At 41.2% G+C, this 24413-nt stretch overlaps 3 protein-coding genes across 3 annotated transcripts; 2 read left to right on the forward strand and 1 right to left on the reverse strand.

The window, feature by feature from the left end:
• Window positions 1–609: 609 nt before the first annotated feature.
• LOC137867591 (arrestin domain-containing protein 3-like) lies at window positions 610–5495 on the forward strand. Its single transcript, XM_068704272.1, has 6 exons — window positions 610–949; window positions 1036–1096; window positions 1181–1328; window positions 1429–1525; window positions 3389–3645; window positions 4687–5495. Exons 1-6 carry the CDS (start codon window positions 694–696, stop codon window positions 4939–4941), a joined length of 1074 nt encoding a protein of 357 aa, XP_068560373.1. The 5' UTR covers window positions 610–693; the 3' UTR covers window positions 4942–5495.
• A 725-nt stretch (window positions 5496–6220) lies between these two features.
• On the forward strand, window positions 6221–7957 carry LOC137867622 (arrestin domain-containing protein 3-like). The gene is made up of 6 exons (XM_068704315.1): window positions 6221–6532; window positions 6656–6716; window positions 6824–6995; window positions 7097–7184; window positions 7266–7522; window positions 7815–7957. Exons 1-6 carry the CDS (start codon window positions 6274–6276, stop codon window positions 7935–7937), a joined length of 960 nt encoding a protein of 319 aa, XP_068560416.1. The 5' UTR covers window positions 6221–6273; the 3' UTR covers window positions 7938–7957.
• A 3515-nt stretch (window positions 7958–11472) lies between these two features.
• LOC137867149 (piggyBac transposable element-derived protein 4-like) lies at window positions 11473–13494 on the reverse strand. The gene has a single exon (XM_068703594.1). It carries the CDS (start codon window positions 13492–13494, stop codon window positions 11473–11475), a length of 2022 nt encoding a protein of 673 aa, XP_068559695.1.
• Between the last annotated feature and the right edge of the window lie 10919 nt (window positions 13495–24413).

Consider the following 24413-nt stretch of genomic DNA (forward strand, 5'->3'; position numbering starts at 1 on the left):
TTCATATCTGCCACTGGAACTATTGATGCCACCCACATACAATAAAATAATTGGGAATTTATTTGTGGTGCTCAAAATATTGAAAAGGACATATTTAAAAAAATTGGCAGCATTGCATCCTTCCAGAAATTTCTGTGAGATAATGGACACCACTTGAATAATTTGTATTAACCTACGCAAAAAACATTTATCCAAATGACTGTTGAGGTTTGTGGATTATCAGTAACCAGACCATAGTTTGTGTAGAGACTAGTCACAGACACTGACTAACTCAAGCTGATCCTCCGAAAGCTGGTGAAACTACTTTCTTTTAGTCTTCTTAATATTCCAGGTCATTCAACTGTAATTTCCTTTGGACTTAAATTCCATTATGTCAAATAACAAGTGCAATATTTACAGTAATGGAAATTAGTTTGATATGAACGGAAAATACAGTATGTCATGTGACACGTTGAGAAAGCGTAGCATGTGAGTCATAAACTCAAGCCAAAGATACAGGTATCACTCTCCACCCACTCATTGTGTGCGCATGTGTGTCTCTCACCTTTGGGCACAGAAGAGAAAAACAGGTTTGACAAGATTTGCATTCCTGAGATCAGATATAAACAGTGTGGAGCAGCTGGTCGGGGTTTACAAGCCTTGACTCTCCTTTTTGGAGATTTTGATTTTCCACTGTGTATTTCTTTGTGGAAAATGACCATCAAAAACTTCTCAATTGAATATGATGCCATCAACAGCAAAAACACCTTCACAAATGGAGATATCGTGAATGGGAGAATCATCGTAGAGGCTTCTAAGGAAACCAGAATCCAATCGCTTGTTTTTAAAGCAAAAGGAGAAGCTCGGGTCAGATGGAGTGAACATTATGGACAATATCATCATGTGTACTGGGCCAATGAGAAATATTACGATGTCAAACATCATATCTTGAGAGAGGCAAGACAAGATGGTAAAGTTTAAAATTAATACAATTATTTACTTTAGACAATGATTCATTAATAATATACAGTGCTTATAATACGTATTTGGTTCCAGGCACTGAGGTCATTGGTAAAGGAAGACATGTATTTCCTTTTTCCTTCAAGATTCCGGACAGGTACCAGTTCTTTACTTCTTTATTTTAAACTGATGTTTTACTTCTTTTTAGGTTATTTAAATTTTATATATGTGTACTTCACAGGAAAATCCCATCATCTTTCAAAACTTGCATCGGCAAAATTGTTCATGAATTGAAGGCAGAGCTTAAACAATCAATGAAGCTGACAAAAGAGGTGAAAACCCACTTCACATTTGTGTCTAAAGCAGACATGGATATTCCCGGACTTATGGTAAGAAATAATTAATCTTCAAAACTGCAACCATTTAATGATAAATGTTGTCTAAGCAGAAGAGACTGTTCTGATCTGAGGTGGGGGTCTGTTCTCATAGGATCCTCAGTATGGGTGTAAGGATAAATCTGTCAAAGTCTTTGGCTCTGGAAACATTTCAATGGATGTTCACACTCAGCGGATGGGATACAAGCAAGGTAATAATTAATCCCTCATCTGATCAATTTAGATTCACAAGCCTTTCCTTGTTCAGTAACTCGACACACAGAGCAGCTATTTGTTGAAGAATGTTTGCCACTACATACATGCTTCGTCACGGAAACATGAGTTACAAAACTGTCAGGAACTGAGTGACATGTCGAACTGTTTTTGTGAAGTCATGAGAATGACTTGATGCTGGCAGAAAAGAGCCTTGTTTATTGAGACTGCAGCAGTTCCATTCTTCAAAACGCAATCTCATTTTCCTGTGCCGCTCTCTCCACTTGAGTACTTGGGCTGAATGTAAACTATGATAGGAATATAACATTGCATCTACAGCCATTATTCCTCCAACTGCTAAGATATTTTTTGAGAGAAATAGCTAGATTACCTACCAGTGTGCTCTGGACATGCTGGGAAAATAAGGGCAGCAGAGTACACACCCGTACACAGAAGGTGAAAGGTGTGGGGGAGGGTCAATGCAGGTCCAACAAGTTTATCTGTGGTGCAAGTGGTGCACTTTAAACTAACAGGTAAATTCAGAGGAAAGTTGTATCAGCAGCAGCTAGTTAGTCTCTATAAACGACCGAATAGGCAGAAAGAAAATCTTGTTAAGGGGCATCATATGAGACTGAATGTTTATGGTCTTAATGATTGTTTTGAACTTATATTCTAAGGTTTTATCAGATACAATAAGATTGCATTGGATTTTAGTTTATATTTACTACAGCCTAACTAATATTGAATTTTAAGGCTGATACAATATTGATATTTGGGAGTCCGATAATGGTATAATCTGCTAATACATAAATATAAACAAATCACATAAACAAACCTAGAGGACACATTACAGTACGTAATGGTGACACTGTTTGACATTTCTGTACTACAAGTTCTTGTTACTGATTGGCGACATACACACTGATACGTGCAATAAGCTAATATCGGCCGATATATTGCCCTGGCAGTTTTTCCCCATAGCTCTAATGTTTACAGGGATGTATGATATTCAGATCAACCTATGAATGGTCTGTATATTAATGCTCATCTCGTAATCATGGCAGATAGTAATTTATAAAACAAGTAGTTCAAATCAAGCAACTGATTGGTTCATAGCTGCCATATCTTGACGCTAAGAGAGTTTAAGGCCGTAAGTGTAGAGAGTCCAGAGCTATTGGCAACTGAAACTCAAGGACCGGAGGAAGTGGTGCAACATACTTGCCACGCCAAGCAACACACTTCGACCGAAGAAATAAAGGCTAGCCTAGTACAAACAGCTATCAAAGTCATCCGACTGACGCTGGAAGGTTTTTCAGTGGATGCACAATAAATGGCAACATACAAAATAATGTCTTTCACGGCCAAGTAATTAAATCAATATAATGCTAGTCTGTGATGAAAAAATAAATATGTTAGCTGCTATTGTAGGTTACGTTCCATAGCAACCGCATCTAACTGCCTCAGAGTTAGCAGGTTGCCAGCCCAGGAAGCTGGAACTTTAGCATTTATGAACATTGGAATGTGAATATAACTTTCAGCCCAACGCGAAGCAAAGTGATATAATCACAACATACAATGGCCTGTGGTGAGTATTTGCTTAAATATCTTGTCTATTGACTGATAAAAGTTTCACAATGAATGCTCTTCATTGATTGAGTTTATGCCATCCCTGATCAGCCTGGTGTTAAGTTACTCTTTAATGTTTAATAATGTCTTCAAGTAACCACATAGCACTTTTTTCTCTTAGGTTGTCATGTGGTCAACCTATTGTCTATCATAAAGAAACACACTGCGTGGGCATACACATTATCCTAATGCAGAATTGCAACTGCTATCAAATACTGATTGCATTTATTTTACAGGCGAGGCTCTCCAAGTCACAATTGAAATCAACAACAAGTCATCTCGTTCAGTGAAGCCTAAATTCATACTGTATGAGAAGAAGAGTTTCTTCGCCCAGGGTCGCAGGAGAGTTTCCACAAATGAGATCCTAAAGGAGAAGGTTGAGTCTATTGCATGTTCTGGAAAAGAGACCGTGACCAAGGTGATCACCATCCCCAGGGAACTACCCCCCTCCATCTTGAACTGCTCCATCATCAAGCAGGAGTACAGGCTGAAGGTAAACTTCATTATATTGTGGTCAAAAGCTGTGGAAGGTAATGTGAGGAATTTTAAGTTTTAAAGCATTCCTAGTGCTGGATATTACGTGTCACAGTGTGTTTACTTAGGAAGTGTTAAACCAAGGAGTGTGGTCATTGAATATATATTGAGTCTGTGTTGGGGGTTTGAGGAATGTCAGAAGGTGTAAATCTGCGGGGGAAGTGGGTAGTTCACTGAGGTGTCTGCCCAGGTCAATGGGTCAGGATCCAAGGAGGAGCCCATTGGACTTCAGCCAATCGTGGAGCTGATCGATAGGCTGAGGAATGTAACTCTGGGGGGGCAAAGGAGCTGTTTATCCCCTGAGAGAATCAGACTTCCTTCGTACCATGGGGCAGATACATCAATCTGTCCTGTGGTATGAATGGGGTCTCATATTTCTTGAAATATTTTACTATCGATAGTGTAATTTGGTTTGTGATTGTTTTGGCTTCTGTTAACAATATTAAATACTTTGGATTTTGACCTGGACCTGCTGACTCCTGCCCTGCTTGCTGATGGAACAAAGAGTGCAAAGGGGGGGGGGGGGGGGCTGCTGCTTCTTCTCCTCAGTGGCCTTCTTCTCCACTATGGCCTTCTTCCTCTCTGTTTGAGAAATTTCTGAACATTACAGTAATCCTGCATTTCCTCTTTCTGAGCCATTCAGCCATTCTGTTCATATATTGATTACTGTTTCGTTAGAATAGCGATGGGAAGCATGTGGGCTTTTCCATGTTTCTGTTTTCATTGTTTTAATATGTCTTATTTGTACTTTTAGTTAGTGAATGAGGTTTCATTTTTCAGTTACGGGTGACATAAAAATTAAATAGTGATATTATAAACAAATGCTTTCCAGGAAAAGGCTTAGGCATTATGTATGCCATAATATGAAATATACAAAATGACAAAGGGACCATTTTCTTCACTGACTGTTTGTAAAATGAGTCCATTATGCACACAGTATGTAATATTGCACGATATTCTGGTGATATAAAGATTATAACATCAGCAATATTTTTCACAGATCCATCTAGATGTCAAATATGCTTCGGACCCAGAGATCAAGCTTCCTATAGTCATCCTACCTTCCTTTGAGGTGCCTGCTATAAAACAACCACCTGGTGCTGCTGGTTTTGGATTTGAAGCGTTTGGAAACCAGGACCAAGTACCCTGGAGCATGATGCCTCAACCCCAACCAGCACCCCAAGCTGCTGATCCCCCACCTCCCTATGGAGCACATGCAATGTACCCTTCTATCAACTATAAGAGTGCACTGTAAATACGCCACAGATATGGCTTTGCATTCATTTAACATTTTTAGATTCATGATGGACTGTTCCTTTCTTTTTCTCAAAATCAGGCGTCTATTACCCACAATGCAACTCAAGCATCAACACTTTGTTTGGAGATTGCGTTGTGTTTTATCGTGCTCATGTTTGTTTTTAACTTAAGATGCTTTAAATCAAATGTTTTTCTTCTTTTGTGATAACACGGCTGGTTCTAACAATAGTGATATCATTTTTTTTGCTGGTGCCAAAATTGTGTTTTTTTTATTTAATTGTGAATTGATGTGTTATGTGTATACTAACTAGATTTTCATCAGCTGTCTTAAATCAAGGACAAACCTGAACATAATTACAGTTGACTAAACATATAGTAACACTGTGTTACAATGTTACACCGTACATGAATATGTATTGAAGATGTTTCCTTTATAAATTATAAATCATTTTCTAGTGATAGTTAGTTGCTACTATATTTTCTTAATCAATTAATACAAAAGTGAGGTGGCTATATATTCATACCTGTATATATTTGCATTTGACCAGTAAAGATGGCTAAACTGTATCTTACATTTCAACTCATGATTTTATTGATGTCAGTGTGTACAAACCCACAGGGAAATTGAAATGTTTTAACTAACTATAATTGTATTACCACTTACAACTATATATATATATGTATATATATATACATATATATATATCAATATTAATATCAATAATATATGTCAATATTTTGCATGAATTCCATTTTTAAAAAGGTTTGCGCCGTTTCGCAGCAAACAGAGCGTGACTATGCAGATTGCCACCCCTAGAAAACAACTGCCCTCCATCTTGAACTGATCCATCATCCAGCTATGGCAAGTTTAAGGTAAACAACATTATGTTATGTCAATAGAAAGGTTGAGGAACCTGTACTGACTTTGAATCTGTTAGCACTAGGTCACCTTTTTAGATGCAATTTACTTTTACTTTGACACCAAGTTCTCGATGTTTCTTTGATTAAATCTCTCAATTTATTTGGCCTAATTTAGCCAGCAAGGCTGCCGGCTAGAGTTACCTGTGTGAAAGTGACACCTGCAGCTCTTGATCACATGGTGTGACACAGATACAGCTTGTGGATAAGTCCACTGCTACAGTACATAAGTCAGCCTTGCCTGAGCCTTGCCTGAGCCATGCTCATCGACGAAAGGCTCCACTTCAATACCACCATAGATCAAGTCAAACCTGCTTCCGGTAAATGTATAGGAATTATTTAGCACAAAAGGAGGACAGTACAGTTTTTTCACTTCATTATTTTTGGTAAGGTTATTTGATGTAGACTCATCATGACTGTAAAGCATCTCTCGGTGGATTACAACAAGGTGAATGAACGAGGCACCTTCTCTCCCGGTGACACCCTCTCTGGCAGGGTGACAGTGGTGACCAGCGGGGAAACCAAAGTGCAGTGTTTTTCGGTGAAAGCCAAAGGAAAAGCTAAAGTAACATGGCACGAAAAAGAAGGACAAGCCACAGGGACGCACAGGGACAAGAAGAAATACTTCTATTTTGAGCACATTATTATTCAGGATAAAAACAAAGGAGATGGTTAGTATCGTCACGCTGTCTGCCAAAATAAAGAGAAGATAAAGCTTTTGAATTGAATGTTTTTTTATAGTCTTTAAATTAATTGATGAATGTGCATTTAACAAAAATATTTCTTTTCACAAGGTTCAGAAATCATCCGCTCTGGGAAAAATATGTATCCATTCACCTTTGTGATTCCAAATACGTGAGTGTGGAATATATATTTATAACTATATTTATAATAAACACATTTCCTTTCCAGCTGGTGAAATTAAATAATCTTTGTTATGTATTGGGAATATTTGTTTACAGAGATATGCCTTCATCTTACGAGGGGAAATGGGGCAAAATAACATATAGTGTGCGAGCACAGCTGACACAGTCGATCTGGCTGGTCCACAAAACCAAGACTGAGTTCCCTTTTCTGACCAAGTCTGAGTTCCCCTTTGCCTCCAAATCAGAAATAATAATCATCGGACTAAAGGTATGGAATAGATTTGCCTTTGTACTTGAATCCGTTTGTGCTTTTCCCACGTATGTGTTTAAAGATTTGGCTTCTTGATGGCGTATGTTTCTATTTGGTAGGAAAAACAATATGCAACCAGGATTTCATTTTATGGCTCGGCAAAGGTTGCTATGAATGTTACCTCTGAAAAACTGGGAGTAAAGCAAGGTAAACAGATTTCCATGAGAATATATATATTTTTTCTGAATGGCCTGAACTGAAGGTTATTTTCTTTCCAAATGTAAATAGGTGAAGCAATGGGGGTCTCTGTGGAGGTACTCAATGACTCTACACGCACAGTAACACCCAAATTCTACCTGTGTGAAAAGCAGACCTTTGTTGCTCAGTCAAAGAGGATTGTACACACAAGTGAAACCCTCTTTGGGACAGGTGACCCTATTGCAGCTGAGACCAGTCAGTCCATAACCAAAGTTCTGAGTGTCCCTACACAACTCCACCCAACCTTCTTCAACTGCTGCATGATGAAGCTCGAGTACAGACTCAAGGTATTTATACGTATTGTGCCATGCATGATAAGAACAGCACCACTACTTGGCTGAGGGGGGGGGGGGGGGGGCACAGAGAGCGAGAAAGAGGGAGGAGGGTTAAAGGGGACAGCCCTCGTGGCTTGTCTACACTCTGATGGTTACATGTTGGACAAAGTGTCATATTACAGCCCGACCTGTTCAGTCTTGTTCTCCTGTTCTCAACCTGCTCTCTGAGTGCCAGAGCGAAGCCACAATGATAAGTGGATAACAGTACGGAACAGTAATATAAGTTGTGTTTCTTTGGTTGCAGGTCAGTCTTGATGTCCCAAGAGACTCAGAAATCAAACTTCCTCTGGTCATTCTGCTGGGCTCGCCTAAACCGCATCAGCAAAAACCAAAGAGATCCATCTGGTTTCAAAACCTTCTTGGTTAAAAATATGCAATGGATCAAGAGCCAGTTGTATGCATGTTTCATGACAAGGAGCACCAGGACTCAAAATAATAACACAGAATAACTGTTTAGTGTAGCTGCTTTTAATTTAGTTCAAACTACCTCAAGGCTGATAATTCACTGTGTGCTCTCTTGTCCACTAGATGGAGATGTGTGTCACAAAGTAGCCTACCAGTAATACTTGATTCATTTGAGTGTTTGGACTTAAAACCAAGTCCTCAGATCCTTTGCTTAAGTAAAAGTTCCTATACCGCAACGTTAAAAAATATTCCATTACAGTCACACCCTGTGAATGACATATTACCACCTTTGACATTATAAGATTGTTGATGCATCTATGCATATGACATTTTACTTTTGTAGCTGGTTGAGGTGGAGCTAGTTTTATACTTTATACACAGTAAGGTAGTTTAGTTTCATGGGTAAGAAAGAAGAAAAACATATAATTCTGCTACAACTACCTAACTAACTAACTAACTAACTAACTGTACAACTACCTAAAAATTGTACTTACATGTACTTGAGTAAATGTACTTAGTTACTCTCTACTACTGCACTGGAATAGCTTATGTAAAAAGCTGAATTTGGATGTTAGGGGAAGAAGTCTTTTGACAAGATAAACTAGTAAAGGTGAAGACAGGCTTCTTCTGTATGAGGTACTAATTAATTTGAGCCGATATGAATAATTTACATTTAAGAAGTCATTTGTCGTCACAATCGTGACTGTTGGGAATGAAGCACAGAGTCAAACAATGACTCAGTAAGAGAGAAGTAGATGTTCAGGGTTTCTCACGCTCATCTTTGTCCATGGACTCATTTTGCAACAGAGGAAAAGTATTGAACAAAGGCACATTCACGATTCTAACAGTACATGTGTTACCCAAGCAGCAGTTCTTAAGTGAAACCAGGCCCATGTTCTTGACAGAGACTCAGAGATCCTTCCCTGCCCAGGAGGGGAAACATGTTGAGAGCTGAGCATTTTATGGTTGGGATCCATCCTGGAAACATTAGATCTGGCTATTGTGACACCACATAGCCCACAGCACACCCACCTACCCAGAGAGAGAGAAAGAGAGAACAGTGTTTGGTTCTGACACACAAATAAGTATTCACGATTTCACGTTCAGCCCACAAAACAGAGATTACTCACTACATTAATAATACAAACGTACAAGAGTAACCAACAAACACAGGCTTCAGACCTTGCTGTTCAGGTGCACATGTACTCTGCACTGCTGTTGTGGGAATTGAAAAATGCTGCTCATATTTTAACTCACCTTTGCTGCAATTGACTTGTTAATGTGTGTTACTTGAGCCTGTTAGAAAATGTATTAATATTTGAGTGGACAATGTAATTCAAATTGTATGTCAAACAGCTTTTATGTATCACCTATTGTAAGCATCTGTAATAACTGTGATAGTATAATGAGTATGTGGGCGAGGAGGACTGACTGACAGCCAATGAAATAACTCAGCAAATGTTGGAAAAATGGAAAATACAGGGTCTAAAAGCTGTTTGATTAAACAGCACATAAATTGTTTTTAAGTAGCACAGTATACAGTGCAGATAATTAACAAAAGCTAATTCTGCCTCCTACACCTGCATGAAGATATCTGCAAAGCAGCAGGGTGGTTCTTAAATGAAATAGAAGAGTGACTTTCAGTGGGATTCGGTTTGACGCTGAACACAGTGAGACAGATTCCTCTAATGCCTGAATCCTACACCTGCATGAAGACATCTCCAGAGCAGCAGTTTCGTGTCATTCTGTTCATTTTTGGCAGCAGTCACGGTGTCGGCTGTGCTGTAGCAGAGAGCCTGCCTGGTAACCAGTCTGGCTCTGTGTACAGTGTGCAGGCTGTCAGCCAGCCAGCTCCCTCCCTACACGCACATATACACACACACACACACACACACACACACACACACACACACACACACACACACACACCATGCTTGGTTTTGGAGAAGGGGTAGGGAGGTGTGGCCTTTGGCACCTCCCACCTCCATAGCCAGAGCTAGCACCATGACAACCATGCGGGCCTGCTGGCGACTCCCTGTCTTCATCGGCCACGGTTGCCATGGTAACTCCCCAAAGGGGCTCCCGCAGATCAGCGGGATGGCCGTCCAGTTGACTAACCCTCTCCCAGCTGGAGAACGGCTGAGAGAGCCAGCAAGAGAGCGGAGTGAAGGGGAAGGGAGGGTTTGTGTGCGTGTGTGTGTGCGTGCGTGTGTGTGTGTGTGTGTGTAGGATGGCAGAGCAAAGCCTGAGGAGGGAAAGAGAGAAGAGAGAGAGAGAGAGAGAGAGAGAGAGAGAGAGAGAGAGAGAGAGAGAGAGAGAGAGAGTGTGCTAGGGAAGGAGAGAGAGGAAGAAGAGAGACCTCAGAAAGAGACACAGGAGACGGCTATAGTCGAAGCTGCTGAAGCGGCCTCTCTCTGCTTACATACCGCCTGATAACAGTGGACAGAAAAGCTTTGATGAAAATACACGTTATGTTTAACGCTATAGTCACAAATAATTCTTAATTCAATTCATTCTTAATAACTCCTCTCTCGGGATACCATGGAAAGCTTTGATCCAACACCCTCCTTTATACTCATCGTGTACATGCTGATTTAAGTGATCCCAATGAATGTCTTCCTCACCCTTTTGTCTTTCTCTCACCACTTAGACATAACGATTCTTCTACCAAAAAGTGGGTTTTCTATCATCTTTCTTCCATTTTTCAATCAAGTCAGTGACAAGTATCACATTCTGAGTTTGGACCCAGTAGAGTGGGGCCACAGATGGCTCTGTGTAAGTGGTGCGGTTGGAGAAAGAAACGGCATTACTAGGTCCGTTGGCTGGAGAGTACTGAGGGGCTTTCTCTACTCTCTAATTGCTCCAAGCTGTGTCCCCTTGAAGGCCCAGAGACACACAGATTTCCATGCATGTGAAGGACCAGGAGCAACCAAAGCTGAGCCTCATTTAAACCAGTGTAAATTAATTTAATGCTCAGATTTTTTTGTCATATTCACATTGTTTTCCCTCTTTGATATTAACTATGGTGATGTTATCCATGCTTCAATACCACACAAAAAAGCCAGGTGATTCAGTTAAGTACATCATGATGAATATTTTATTTTGGAAAAGGAGAGAGATAAACTTCCCATAGTAAACATTTTCTGATCTATTGTAAGTGCAGAAAAGTTTGATTTCTTCTTTTTCATATAAAATCCTTCTCATTATTTTAAACGTATAAAAAAGTGACACAAGGCAATTCTGTCAGTGTTACAGAAGGCAAGTTGCCAAAACATTCTATACTAATTCAAATAATCTACAGTTTCTCAGTTTATTTTCTCTATTATACGTGCAATAATACTTCTATCCTAAAACTAGTTCTACATAACGTCTGTGACTATATTGTGCACTTGTAGTGGTAACCTTTGGAATTACAAATTGTTTTACTGTTTAAAAAAATCCCTTGACACAAGTTGTTTGATTACAGAAAGGATATAAAAACAAAAAGCAGTTCAATGTTATTTATGAAACTCAGAGAAGCACCCTCCCCTGCATAGGTGGACATTGCATATCTTGCAGCCAAATACACTTTCATGACGCAGTCCCTTGTTGGTGCAGTTCCTGCAGCGGCGAGAGCGCTCCGACATGCGCTCCAGGCGGTGTCCGTACTCTATGGGTGAATCTGCGTGTCTCTTGCGTGCGGCCCGCTCCATGCCCCTTGCCCCTTGGTAGTCTCCAATCAGCTGCTGCGCCAGGCGCACCCGGAAGTGGCGCTGAGTGAAGTGCTTGCCGTTGAAGCCCGCCGGCGGCGTGCCCCCTCTGCTCTCCCTCAGGATGATGTAGGCGTTGACGATGCACAGATTGACGTAGAACCACAGGAAGTAGCGCCACCACTTCTTGCATGGCCTGCCGACCTGGTAGCACTCTCTCAGCTGGTCACACAGGTCAACACCCCTCATGTTCTCCTGGTACAACAGTAGGGGCAGAGGTCGAGGTACACCGAAAGACAAACCTGAGCAGTTCATGCTGTCGCTCTCACCCTCCCCGTCTGCCTCCAGCTGCTGCCGACCCGGACTGATGCCCACAATCCCAGGAGCAGAGTTGGTGGAGAGGCAGCTGACCACCTTGACATCCCGTGTCACAGTGGCAACCAGGTTGCCCCGTTGACACTGGTAGAACTCACCCTGTGACAGCTTTCCGACATTGCGGGGGCGCAGGACCTCTGGGTAACCCTTGCGCCCCGGCTGGGTGGGCCCGCAGGCGTACAGTCCATCCCTCAGCAGCCGCTGGAGGAGGGGCACTGAGGTGAAGAAGCTGTCCATGAAGAGATGGTGGTACTGACGCTCCAGGCCACGCACTAGGGAGGTCACTACCCTGTAGCCCAGGGAGGCCGCTGCCTCGTCTTCACTGGGCTTGCCTACGTAGATCTTGGCCCGGTGGCAGTAGCCAGTGCGAGAGTCACACAGCATCCACACTGTCAGCCCTTTCCTCAGGGGCTTGGAGGGCATGTACTGGGTGGGGGAGAAACGTCCCTTCATGACAATGGCACACTTGTCTACGGTCAAACAGCGGTTGGGCGTGTACGCATCCCACATGGTGTTCTCCACCACATCAAGGAGAGGCCTGATTTTGAAGAGGGCGTCATACCCACGCTCTCCACGCATAGGCTCAGTTTCACGGTCACACAGCTGGAGATACTGGGTGAGCTTTTCAAAGCGCCTGGCTGTCATTGTTTTTTTAAAGCCTGCATTGCCTATGAAAATGTCACTGGCCCAGTACATGCCGGTGTCTGGAAGCTGATTGATGCCCATGAGAATGTTCAAACCTACATAAGCTTTCATCTCCCTAACATCAGTGGGGTGCCAGTGGGGGTCTGATTTTCCACTCCTCCTTTGCCGATAGAGGGCGTATTTGTTTGTTTGTTCTACCATGTGTTCAAAAAGAGAATCTGGGAAGAGTATCCGGAAATAGTCACGGGTGTCAGCATCGTCCCCCAGCGAGTGCTGAGGGCCGCTGACAGCGGAGAATGGTTCGATTGAAATTACCTGATCAGGTTCACCCCAGAAGTCGGCAGAAGTGCAGTCCTCGTCCGAGTCATCTTCAAAGCTGAAAAAACTCCTGCGCTCCTCCTCCTCCAAATCGGAGAAATCAATATCCGAATCGTTTGAGGTGGTATCAGAGCAGTTAGTGGAGGTAGAATAATAACAGTCCTCTGTGTACTCCTCCTCGTCGTGCTCGATCCCATTACTACCAGTGACCAAAATTATGTTGCAGCCTCCTCCCGCGATGAAGCTGGCCGCGTCTGCAGTCTCCGCCGCGGCTGCCGTGCTCGTGAATCCATTCTCCCCCTCGCCGTCCTCCTCCTCCCGCACTTCGTCTTCCTCGTCCGAGTCTGGCTTTCTGTAAGGAATTTCAAACCACTTCACATCGGCCGAAAGATTAAGCGGAGAGTCTTGGCTGTCGCACACCGTGGTACTTTCTGTGTCCGCGCTAGTTTCCAAAATAGTAAAAAGCTCTCTCCCTTTTCTTGCCGTCGCCATGTCGGGGTATTAAAGTGCCCCTGCATGAGTCTTTTTATGTATATTTTTTCAACATGGAAAAATAATCGCACAAACCGGTCATCCGAATTGAACTGATGTGCACTTAACGGAAGCCTCTTCTCAAAAACTTGCTGTTCGTGGACCTATGCGGCGTTTATAATCGTGATTCTCATTGTTTCCGCTCCTGGTTTTTCTGGGCTTTGTAGCGCAGTGTGGCCGCAGACGTCAGAAGCTGCATGCATGTCCTGCTTTGTAGGGCGTTTTGCGACTGCAGCTGGTGGGGTTGCTAGTTCGCTAGGCTGGCAGATGGCCGCTTGCTGTTCTAATGCCCGCTGGCATTCACCACTATCAATAATCTGGATACCCATCTCAGAGGCCGTGGAGATACAGAAACCACTGCGTAAAAATCCAAACATCCAAATCATATGCTGTCAATCAGCTGTCTAACCCACTAACAGTTGGAAGTGTGGAAACTTTGTAATAGCTACTGTAGGCAACACAGCTCAACAAACTGGAGCCCCAAATGGGATCGTTTTGTCCAAACCTCAGTTATTTTAAAGTGTATTAAGGCATTTGTGTATGCATCATAAATAGGGAAATGCAACATGATTAAAATGCAATGATGGATGTTTCCACATCACACAGGACTCCTTATTCACCCGTTTGCTAAACAGACTACACACTGAACTCAGGCAGAGAAGCAGCTTGTTCATTCATAAACATGCTTCTTCCTTCTGACAGGTTCCTACATGAATCTGAAGCCCTATAGGCTATTGTGGAATTAGGGACCTCCCTCTATTTTATGAATGTGGGCAGATACGCTTGTGTTTTACTCCAGGGCTGAGGATGAAGAGCTTCCCCTGATGAGATTGATTGATCCTCTGCCTGGGCATTTTAATGGTCCGTTTCTGTGTAAATATTTACACCAAAAAGTCCATTACATTATGCACATTTCAATACAACAATTCAGTTCTGCTTATGACCTTTAGTCATACCTGTTTTTATTAATTGACAGCAGTGGTCTCCCTCAGGTGTAACCCCCTGTGATGAACACAGGGAGCTCTAGCCTTTATGATGAGTGGGTTGTCGTCTTCAAATACTGATCCAGGGTGTTTTTGATACTCTCCCACCACCATAATGTGATTGTACAATGAGGTGTATTTTGTCTGTTGATTGATGCATAATTATTAACCACACATAAAGCGCATATTCAATCACTTAAACAGCGGGGAAGGAAAATGTAAAACAAGACATTTGGGTTTGACCTCAAAACAACAAAACTCTGCTCGTGGATTCCTTGCTCACTAGGGAGGAGACTGGTTAAGTCATGTCTTCACTTATGGGGGGATGGGCTGCAGGAAGGGTCCTTCCCAAATTCTTTTAGCTGTGGCCTGAGTCTACATGGCTGGCTGAGCACTGGGTTGCTGCCCCTGGGCCCTGCAGCAGAGGCACAATTTATATGTCCTTCCTCACTAGCTTATTGCACAGATTCTTGTTGTCTCAGTGGTATCGTATTGCCTGCCTGAGCTACAGGCCTCACTGCTGTTTGTATCTGCGGAGAAGGCGCTGAAGCTGTACAAGTAGCGTACACTGGGAACCAGTATGTTGGAAAACAGTGGAAAATAAGGGAGGCTGTGGACCTCCGATATCCAGCCCAAAAATAGAAGTAAGGAAAAAAAAAATCTCACTCCAGCGTTTCCAGGCCCCTGGAGCAGAGCAGTACTGCAGCAGACCCCTCAGAGACTCTCGCGGTGGGGTGGAGAGACGCCGACCAATGGGGGCTCAGGCGTTCAGTGTGTGTGTATCCATGTGAGTGTGTGTGTGCGGCTAACTCAGCTCCTCCACAGCTCAGATCCTTTTCTCATGGATGAGTTCAGAGATGGTTTCTGTGTGTGTGTGTGTGTGTGTGTGTGTGTGTGTGTGTGTGTGTGTGTGTGTGTGTGTGTGTGTGTATATGTGTGTGCGTGCGTGCGTGTGTGTGTGCCAGCATGTGAGCAAATGGTGCATCCACTGCAGCCCCTGCTGAAGACAGAACAACCCTTCGCTCATCTTTGTCATTCCTTGACACAGTGTATGCTATGCTGATGTGTTTATGTGTGTGTGTGTGTGTGTGTGTGTGTGTGTGTGTGTGTGTGTGTGTGAGGCTTATTAATAGTGATCTCTTCCGCCTATGGCATCTTTAGTCTTAGTGGATGTGATTGGAATTGAGAAAGCAAATCACAAGCAATGTAGTGGGTTTACTAGTAACATCAACTCGATTAAACAGAAGGCTGATCATAATCTGTCACATAACGGGTCAAACTGACTCTGACAATAGAGTATTTTCTAAGTAAATTATGTGTTTTTGGTACAACATGACATGAATGTCTTACATTTAGAGAACACTATTACCTGCCCAAATTATCAACGTGATACTGTAATACTGACCTTGAAAAACACTCACCTGGGTGCCCCCCCCCCCCCCCCCCCCCCTTTTTAGGCAATAATGTCACACTGCCCTCTGGTGGTAGTTAGAGCAAAGTAACTATTCATCAGCACTTCGGAAAAAATGGAGTAAAGTAAGTGTTTCAAGGTGTGTTTTATTCTCATTGTCAAAGTGTAAGTCTAATACTTTGGTATATTCAATGATAACAAAGAAGACAATTATTTAGATCATCTATGCCGTAAAGCATAGATGCCATACTTACATAAAAACGTAGATGATGTAAAAATGTAGCATGTACAGAGGCCACCAATCTGCTCACCAGTGTTCTTGTTTGTTAGTATTAATCATACTAATATCTCATAATGATCATAATGACAATGAACAGTCATAACATGATGATAGAGAACAGACTGTTTGTTCAAAGGCAATCAGGCCTTCTTCAATGTTTATCTGCTGCATGTAAAAAAATTAAAATTAAAAATGCTAAACGCAAACAACCAAATAACATTTGTACTCTGTATTAGATATGAAGAAATACTTTGGTGGTCGGCAACAGGGCAAATATTTATTCACCTATAACCACTAGATGGAGGTATAACACAGAATACAGAGGGAGGACGGAGGAGTCTTCACTCTACTGAATATGATGTTTTATGCTTTTTATGTGCACACAGTTCTCTTAACAGAGCAGTGGATTCAAAAGCTTTAATGAAAGTGTATCTCTCCACCTCTCACACACCAACCTGACTTGACTATTGGTTGTCAGACCACATGTTCCTTCTAATGCCTGTAGTGCTGGACCAGGACCTACAGACCTTGTCAGTGAGACTCTGGTCTTGGCACACGAGCAGGGCCTCTGTTGGTTCTTGTCTTTTTTACAGTAATTCATCCATTCATCTTTTCCATCATCCCAATTTTCAGGTTAGATTATCATTGTGAAGAATGAAAGTACACAAGACAACAAAGTTAAACATGCTCCAGTTTGAACTGCTCATGCTCAGCAGATGTCTGTCTTCACTGACGTTACCCTCCGTTAATGAAGGTTAGAAAGGTGGTTTAAAGCCTTAAATATTAATAGAGGAATTCTAATGTTTTTAAAGATGCATGAGACCATTTTGCTTGGTATCCTTTAATAGATACTTATCATATCAATACGACAGAAAATGAAGAGCCTGCAGACTTCAGTGAGGGAAACTGTTCACTTGAACTTCCCAGCTGATAATTATTGGTTTATGAGTTATGAAATATTGTCCGTTGAGATGTTTCCCTCGAACTGTTTCCCTCTAGAAAACTTTTAACGCCCCAAGTTCCAAGAAGTGTTGTGTTGCTTAGGGAATCACATTTTGCCATCTACCTCTTGCTCAGCACATGGGTGGTGTTGTTGTTGTTATCATGTGACATAAAACCCAGGGACAGATTTCCACAATGACGCATCAAAGACCACAAAATATGGCACATTTGGGGATTGTGCAAAAGTGTTTTGTCTGCAGCATACAGAGAAGGACCGGAACCCTTACAACAAATACAACAATTGTCTTAAAGAATGTGTCACTAATCCTCTAACATATGTCCGTAATTCACACCATCTTTTGTATGGATCCATGAGAAACTGTGCGTAACTATTGGTTTGAAACTTAATGAATACTATGTATGTATCATTGGCTCATCCCCTACAGTTTAATGTGCTGCTGTGATTTTATTATTAACAATAAATCATCTGTTGGAGTCTCCCTGATTACAAAAACTGTTTACATGTTGCCTTTAATTACTTCCAAATGGCCTGGATGGGAAAAATATCAACAAATGGATTGTGGGTGTTGCGCACAGTTATTTATGAGTACTGTAAGTAACAAACATTGCCTTTATTTTGCTGGCAGACATTGGCAACTCACACGGAATATCCACAGTGTGTTGCACTAACATGGCATCCAAGGATCACTCACAGTAGTTATTTTACAACACTTCGAAACAACACAAAAACAAGGCTATAAAGAAGTCTGTAAGAGCAACGGCCTAATTCTCAGTAGAATTATCATTTGTCTTGTGCCTAAACTCCATGGGTCCATTGGATGTATTCCCTCTTGCAGGTCCTGTATTTCAGCATTGAGTGTGGACATGTGCAGTACTTCATGAACAGACTCACACCCACTGAAATCTCAACCGATAACATGATACCTGGGAAATATATTTCCCACAAACTTCTAAGGTAGCACATTCATGACAAATTAATTTATAACCACTGAGCCCACATGATGCAATCAATATGCTGTGAGTCTTTCGGTAGTTTAAAGTCTGTTGATAGGAGCAGTTGTTCCTTTGATATTTGAAATGCTGCCTCTAGCCAAAATCTGACTTGTGGGTGCTTAATTAACTGCACCCATATAAGATTCTGCAACAGGCATGGTTTGGCACTGTACTGACAGGAACAAGTTGATCCACAGCTATTCAAAATATTGTATAAGATACGAGATTTTCTTTTAATCAAATAGTCATTTCTCTTGAAAACCATTACAGTCACAGTTGGATCTTAGTTGGGTTTCTCAGTTAGTTTACCAGACTGGATTTGGAATCTGCCGCACCAAATTGCCATTGCTCAATTACATGATCTATGATGGGAAGCAAAACGCTTCATGCACTGTCAAAGACAATTATTGTTTGCAAATCTCTCTTTGTGTCTTTCTTCTTCCTCTTGAGAGTAAATCAATGGATTCTGTAGTCCTGTTAATACTGCCCCCTCATGTTAGAGCAGTGGAGGGAGGAAGTGACCACATATGGACCTTGTTACTATCCCTTGATGCACACTCCAGGTCATAGAACAAAGGTATGTGTGGGGTGGTGCATGTGTGTGTGTGTGTGTGTGTGTGTGTGTGTGTGTGAGAGAGGGAGGGACACTCTACAAATGTCTTTAATCTTGTTGTGCAACTTCTACCACTCTTCTCACCATTTTTTTCTAGGTACTTACCACTGTAATTGGTTCCTCCAATTGATATTAGCCAATATTTTAAAGATGAAGAGAACCCTGTCCTTTAAATGACTAACTGACTTGTGATACTGAACCAAGACATTCTCTCGACTTCAGCAAACAAAAAAGAAAAGGTAAACATTTCAAAGTGTTTGGGTTGAACACAGACTATTTCCTGAACTCTCTATAAACCATAGGTGACTATTTTCACCAGTTATCATGAGTGCAAGGTTTCTAGTGTGAGCAGTTAGGAGAGTGAATACAACATATATATGTGAAACTGTTTGTTTCAAGCTGTCAAGCAACACTTCCATAAGAGACAAATGACAAAATGGGAGAGTCTTTCATGTATGTTTCTCAAACTTGGCTTTTTCAAGTTATGTCCAGGAAGTTACATTGTGGGTTGATGGGTTATGAAGTGGTTGATCTTTTAGCATTTTGATGTTTTTTTGTTTGTTTGTTTTTTCCTACAACAGGGCTATAAAGCGCAGTTGGTATCTAAAACTAGAGACAAAGAGATGAGAGGTGTCTTAGTCTTTCAACATACAGGTATATGACTGAAGTAAAGACATGTATTTGTTCTCTTACTGTTGCTGTTGTGGCATCACAGCGGAGAGCAGAGAAGTTACTACGAGACATCATCTCCGTCTCTCAGCCTGAGTCATGTCTGAGACACCAGGAGGGGACAGAGGAGCCATTGTAGCACTCTCAGTTCCCACATCTGAAAAACTTGTCTCATCTGGTCAAAAAATATTTTTCTCTCTTCAGTTGAGCACATGCAGTATTAGCTAAATGATATTCTTAAACAATAACAGCATAGAGTTATTGGAACAGCATAGCATGATGAAGGGATCTTTGTGAACCGACATCCTTTCTGGAAATAACAGAATGTTGAGAATATGTGGAGGCTAGCAACATATATCTAAAAGACCACGTTGACCCGCTGAGATCAACATTTGGCTGTGGATTTTCCTTCCCTCTCCGCAATTAGAACCTCTTTTTCGTCACTACATCACATACCAGTCACACCCATGGACAGAAAACAATTTATGTTGGTTAGAAGATTCAACAGAGCAATTTGAATTGTAGAGGCGAAATAAATTCTTAACAGTGTGGGACTGGACTATATCTCTTACACCAAGTACGCCATCACTAAAGATGTAACATAACGTCTCCAAAGAACTGATTATCTGTGGTCAAGTCAATAACATTGGGCATCATAAATTTGTCTCAATATAGCTTAGCTTGAGATGCCTTGTAATGTGCATAACAGCTTGGATATAAGTGTAGTTTTAGTCTTTAGTGTTTCCTTATAAGTACAACATCAGGAGTCTTTTTTCAGTGCTATTATCTTGCTTTGTGTGCGCAAGGATTTAAGACTGCATGCATCGTCAATATTGGATTTTCCTCATAATCCACACTTCTTAAAATTCCTTCGTCAGTGTTGCTTTAACAGTTTAAACTGTTGCCATCTTCCTCAGTATGAACACGTTTCAACATTCACAGTTGAAACAGAGAAACGTAGTGGCCTCTGTCGACACATTTGGTTTCAGCTCAAGGCAGCATCACTGCTGTGACCCCCATATCTGTGATAGATTTGAACCTTTTACTTGAGTCACTGAGTTTGATTTGGGAGTGAAGAGAGGTCATTCTGCATTGTCGGAAAGAAAATGAATAATATTTAAATGCAGTTTACGTTTTGGCTGATAACTCATCCTCTTGCTTGTGTGACCTGACAAGACATGTGTTGACGAGATTCATTTTGTGGATAATCTGCCCTCCACAGATAAACAGCTTGAGGAAATACAGTTTAAATAAAGTGAGGGGTATTTGTAAACTCCTTTGAGTGCATGGATTCGAGGATATCTAATCTAAAATCTGCATAGATTACTATAATTATCTTAATATGACTGAAAGACTCTTGTCATTGAAGAATCAGTCCCACAGACATTTAGTTGTTTTTTTAACAACTGTTGGATCAAAAGTCCTTTTTAAAAGAAATGTTGAAACAATAATACAGTAAGAGTAATTGATATTAGTCACTGAGAGTAATAAAAAGATGAAGGAAGAAAAACAATATGAGTCATATATGGAGTACAGTGTCCAATTGGCGCATTGCCTTTCTTTTCTGGAATATTTGAATGTATAAAAATCACAGCCAATATGTTACAGAAAATCAGTTTTCAAGCCACAACACTCCAACAGTTTCTGCCTAATACTTTAATTACTTAAACCTGGAGCTGTCTTTTTAATTCACTAACTCATGAAACATGTTAAGTTGAGCAGAGAAATACTATGTTGTAAATGTCTTGCAACATTTCATTTCCATCTACTTTCAAGTGTTGTTTGCCTCCTTTTAAGTTCTGTGTGCTCCATCAGACATTTGCAGATATAGGACAAACCCCCCATAATGACCCCATGTGATGAGAGAGACGGACAAAGGTGTCATCTTAACCCTCTAAGTTTTGGACTTTAGCTATAACATTGAAACTTGTCCAAGTTATCATTAGGGATGGAAGCTAGATAAACTATGGCTTTCTCGCCATTCAGTGTAAGAGCAGGAAGGAGAACTATCAAAACTTGGATGCTAATTTGAATTACAAAGCTTTATTTGTTGAGGTGGCTCAAGTCCTTTGGTGTTCGCTGGAGACTCATACTGGCCCTTTTCTACCATTTACTGCCATGCACTATACTCAGGGTCTTTTGCACCTTTCTTTTTGCATCTCCATCACACATCTTTTATCAGTATTACCAGTACAGCCTGTCAAGAGACATTCTGATGTTAGTTTTGCCCTAAAGCCAGTGGAAGAGTTGGACTCATTGGTACATAAACATGCTGATTGAACTTTGGTATAAATAAGTGGAAAAACTGTTATCTTAAAAGAGAAGACACACCACTTATTGAGTATGAAAATTGTGCCCCTTTATCACCAACTGCATGTTATTCATTCTTCAACAGAAAACAAACCGCCTCAGTAAAACAGGACGGCTGTTACTCAACAGAGAGGTTTGTTATTTTCATTGCACTGCAGAGAGTCCTGTGTTCAGCAGAGTGTGAGTCTGTTTGTGTCAACGTCACTCTTTTGATGCATCACTGCTGTTTCCATCATTCAGCCAAAGAACACTTACTAAAATGTGAAAGGCAAATAAATAAAATCAAGTCATACACTTGTAGACTAATTAGAAACATTTATTTTCTGTTAAAGTTTTCATCTGTCTTATGAAGATGTTTACTCCCTAAATCCCTGCAGACCCGCGGCATTGTGGGAAGTCTCTGATATAAGTGATTATTCATGTTATTATTTCTCAATTTGAGGTTACACCCACTAGCATGGCTCTAAGATGGGCATCTGACAGAGTTTCCAAACTAATGATTTCAGGCTAGTTGGCATGTTTACTTTGGTCAGATGTGCCTCTCCACAGCTCTGTGAGTAGCACTGCTGTCATAACTGTTACTGTGCCAGGGCGCGCCTGGTGATGTCTACAACTGTGGCTGGGTACACTATGCATTAGTCCAACACCAACTATAAGACTGTACTGCCTCTTCTTTTATGGAGACCAGTAAAACAGATGAAAAAGTACAAGTCATTTAAAGTTAGAGCAGACTGAGAAAGAGACATGTCCCTGCAGAGAGGATCATAGACTAATAAAGGTGTGGTTGTGTGGGAGAGTTGTGATAAATCAAAGATGTTTACAGGGACTCTTCTTATGGAACAGGGAAAAAAAGCTATAATTGCACTGTACATATGATGTTGAACTGCCTTCCATATTGCACTGTGCAAACTTGCAAAATGACCATAGTCCATTGCCACACTGGATATAATACTGTACAGCCTTTAGACAGAAAAAGTGTTGCAGTTTAATAGTGGAAAAAAACTGTGATGATGAACTGTGACATGAGATCTTGCCAGCTATCAAATAGAGGCAAAATGCTTTAAAGGAAGGTATAAAATACTAATCAGATGTACTGACTACCACAAATCTATTGCAGACATAGGGGGAGGAAGCATGCCAAAACAATAGGATGTTTCACGTCTCCTGAATGAGCCTTTTCTTTTCCAACCAGACCACTCCCTATCAATATCTGACAGTTTATATGATTCAATTTTCCAGAAAAAAAGGTGTGGTGTGATCAATCAGTTGGATTCAAGCATGGTTTGATGCATGTGAAAAAATCATTGGCTACAATATCCATGCTTTTCACTATTTTTTAAAAGACATTATGTGTCTTTGTTTGTGCTTTGGAACAATGAGGATTGTTGGACTGAAGGCTTGATGAAGCAGTCTGCTGTCAGGACATCAGAGTTTCTTTGTTGTTTCGCCTGGCCTGGCTCTCTGTCCCCATTTCCAGCTCTTTCTCACTTCCCCCAGGCTACGTACACTCTGGACTGCAATCCTTTAGCCATCCACCAGATGCCCTCATTCCTGCTCTTCTGACGTCCCCTCCCATCTATACAAACCTGTTGCCATTTCCCTCGTCAGCTCTGCTTGGCCTTCCCTGTCCACCTCCTTACCTGCATCTAATTCACTCGTCAGTCACACTCCACATATACCAGTTCACCTCTCTTTACTCTCTGTCAGCTCATTATTGCTGCTATGCAGGTTCTTGTCATCTGCCTGCTACTTGTCTACCTGACACAGTGTCATTTGGACTCTTGAATAGGCTTTTGGAAAAGAAAAACACTGAATTCATCCTGATGATTCTTCATCTGTCTGCATTTGGGTCCAGAGCATGTTTCTTTGCATTGCCATTTGGGACATCTGGAAGAGGAGAGTCCTTCATAAAAGAGCTGTGTTGTTGTATTTGATCTCAACAGGCTCAGTATTGTCAGATATGACAAGTGCAAGCTGTTACAGTGTTGTTCCTTCAGCTGCACGGTTCCTATGGCAGAGAGATGTCCCAGCTCATGTCTGGAAACCAGCCTGCTGGACTCGGGTGGCCATCTGATCTGAGTGTTTCCAAAGTGGAAACACTCCTTTGGTCTTCCTGGAAATGATAGAGCAACTCCCACTACAGACTCACAAAATGTGGAATCCTTACATGGCAAACACTAATGTAATTTAGAATAGTTTTGATAATGATTCACGGAATAATCACAATGTCACAATATAAATCTCTAAATCTAAGGAAGACTCAGATTTAAAGAAACGTAATTTTCATCTTCATTTATTATTCTATTTGTCTTAATCCAGTTAGTAAGCACCATAAGACATACAATTTATAAGTATGGCATTGCAAACACAACAATCCACATTAAAATGAGCTCTGTTTAAGACTAGGACTCACACAAAGGCCAAAACCAGTTTTGAGGTTTCGAAAACACCTTAATTGCAAAATAGTACACATCATCAGATCATGGGAAGATAAAACCAAGTTGTGCTCATCAAAGAGTGAATGAGAAATGGTGACTGTGTCCACAGACAACAGGTGTTATTGATGCCATTTGATAGCCAAAGCACACTGGAACATCCAAGGCCAAATTTTCACATGAGGACTATAAAGCTTTGTCTCATTCTTTCCTAGGAAAGAAG

Source organism: Cebidichthys violaceus, unplaced genomic scaffold (genome assembly GCF_023349555.1).
Source record: "Cebidichthys violaceus isolate CVI_PGR_0920_01 unplaced genomic scaffold, fCebVio1.0.p SCAF_9, whole genome shotgun sequence".
Classification (NCBI taxonomy): domain Eukaryota; kingdom Metazoa; phylum Chordata; class Actinopteri; order Perciformes; family Stichaeidae; genus Cebidichthys; species Cebidichthys violaceus.

Coding starts and splice junctions, on each gene's coding strand:
- LOC137867591 (XM_068704272.1), top strand. CDS start 694: ATGACCATCAAAAACTTCTCAATTGAATATGATGCCATCAACAGCAAA. Junction 1,526..3,388: donor GCGGATGGGATACAAGCAAG/GTAATAATTAAT, acceptor TTTATTTTACAG/GCGAGGCTCTCCAAGTCACA. Junction 3,646..4,686: donor AGCAGGAGTACAGGCTGAAG/GTAAACTTCATT, acceptor TATTTTTCACAG/ATCCATCTAGATGTCAAATA.
- LOC137867622 (XM_068704315.1), top strand. CDS start 6,274: ATGACTGTAAAGCATCTCTCGGTGGATTACAACAAGGTGAATGAACGA. Junction 7,185..7,265: donor AAAACTGGGAGTAAAGCAAG/GTAAACAGATTT, acceptor AAATGTAAATAG/GTGAAGCAATGGGGGTCTCT. Junction 7,523..7,814: donor AGCTCGAGTACAGACTCAAG/GTATTTATACGT, acceptor CTTTGGTTGCAG/GTCAGTCTTGATGTCCCAAG.
- LOC137867149 (XM_068703594.1), bottom strand. CDS start 13,494: ATGGCGACGGCAAGAAAAGGGAGAGAGCTTTTTACTATTTTGGAAACT.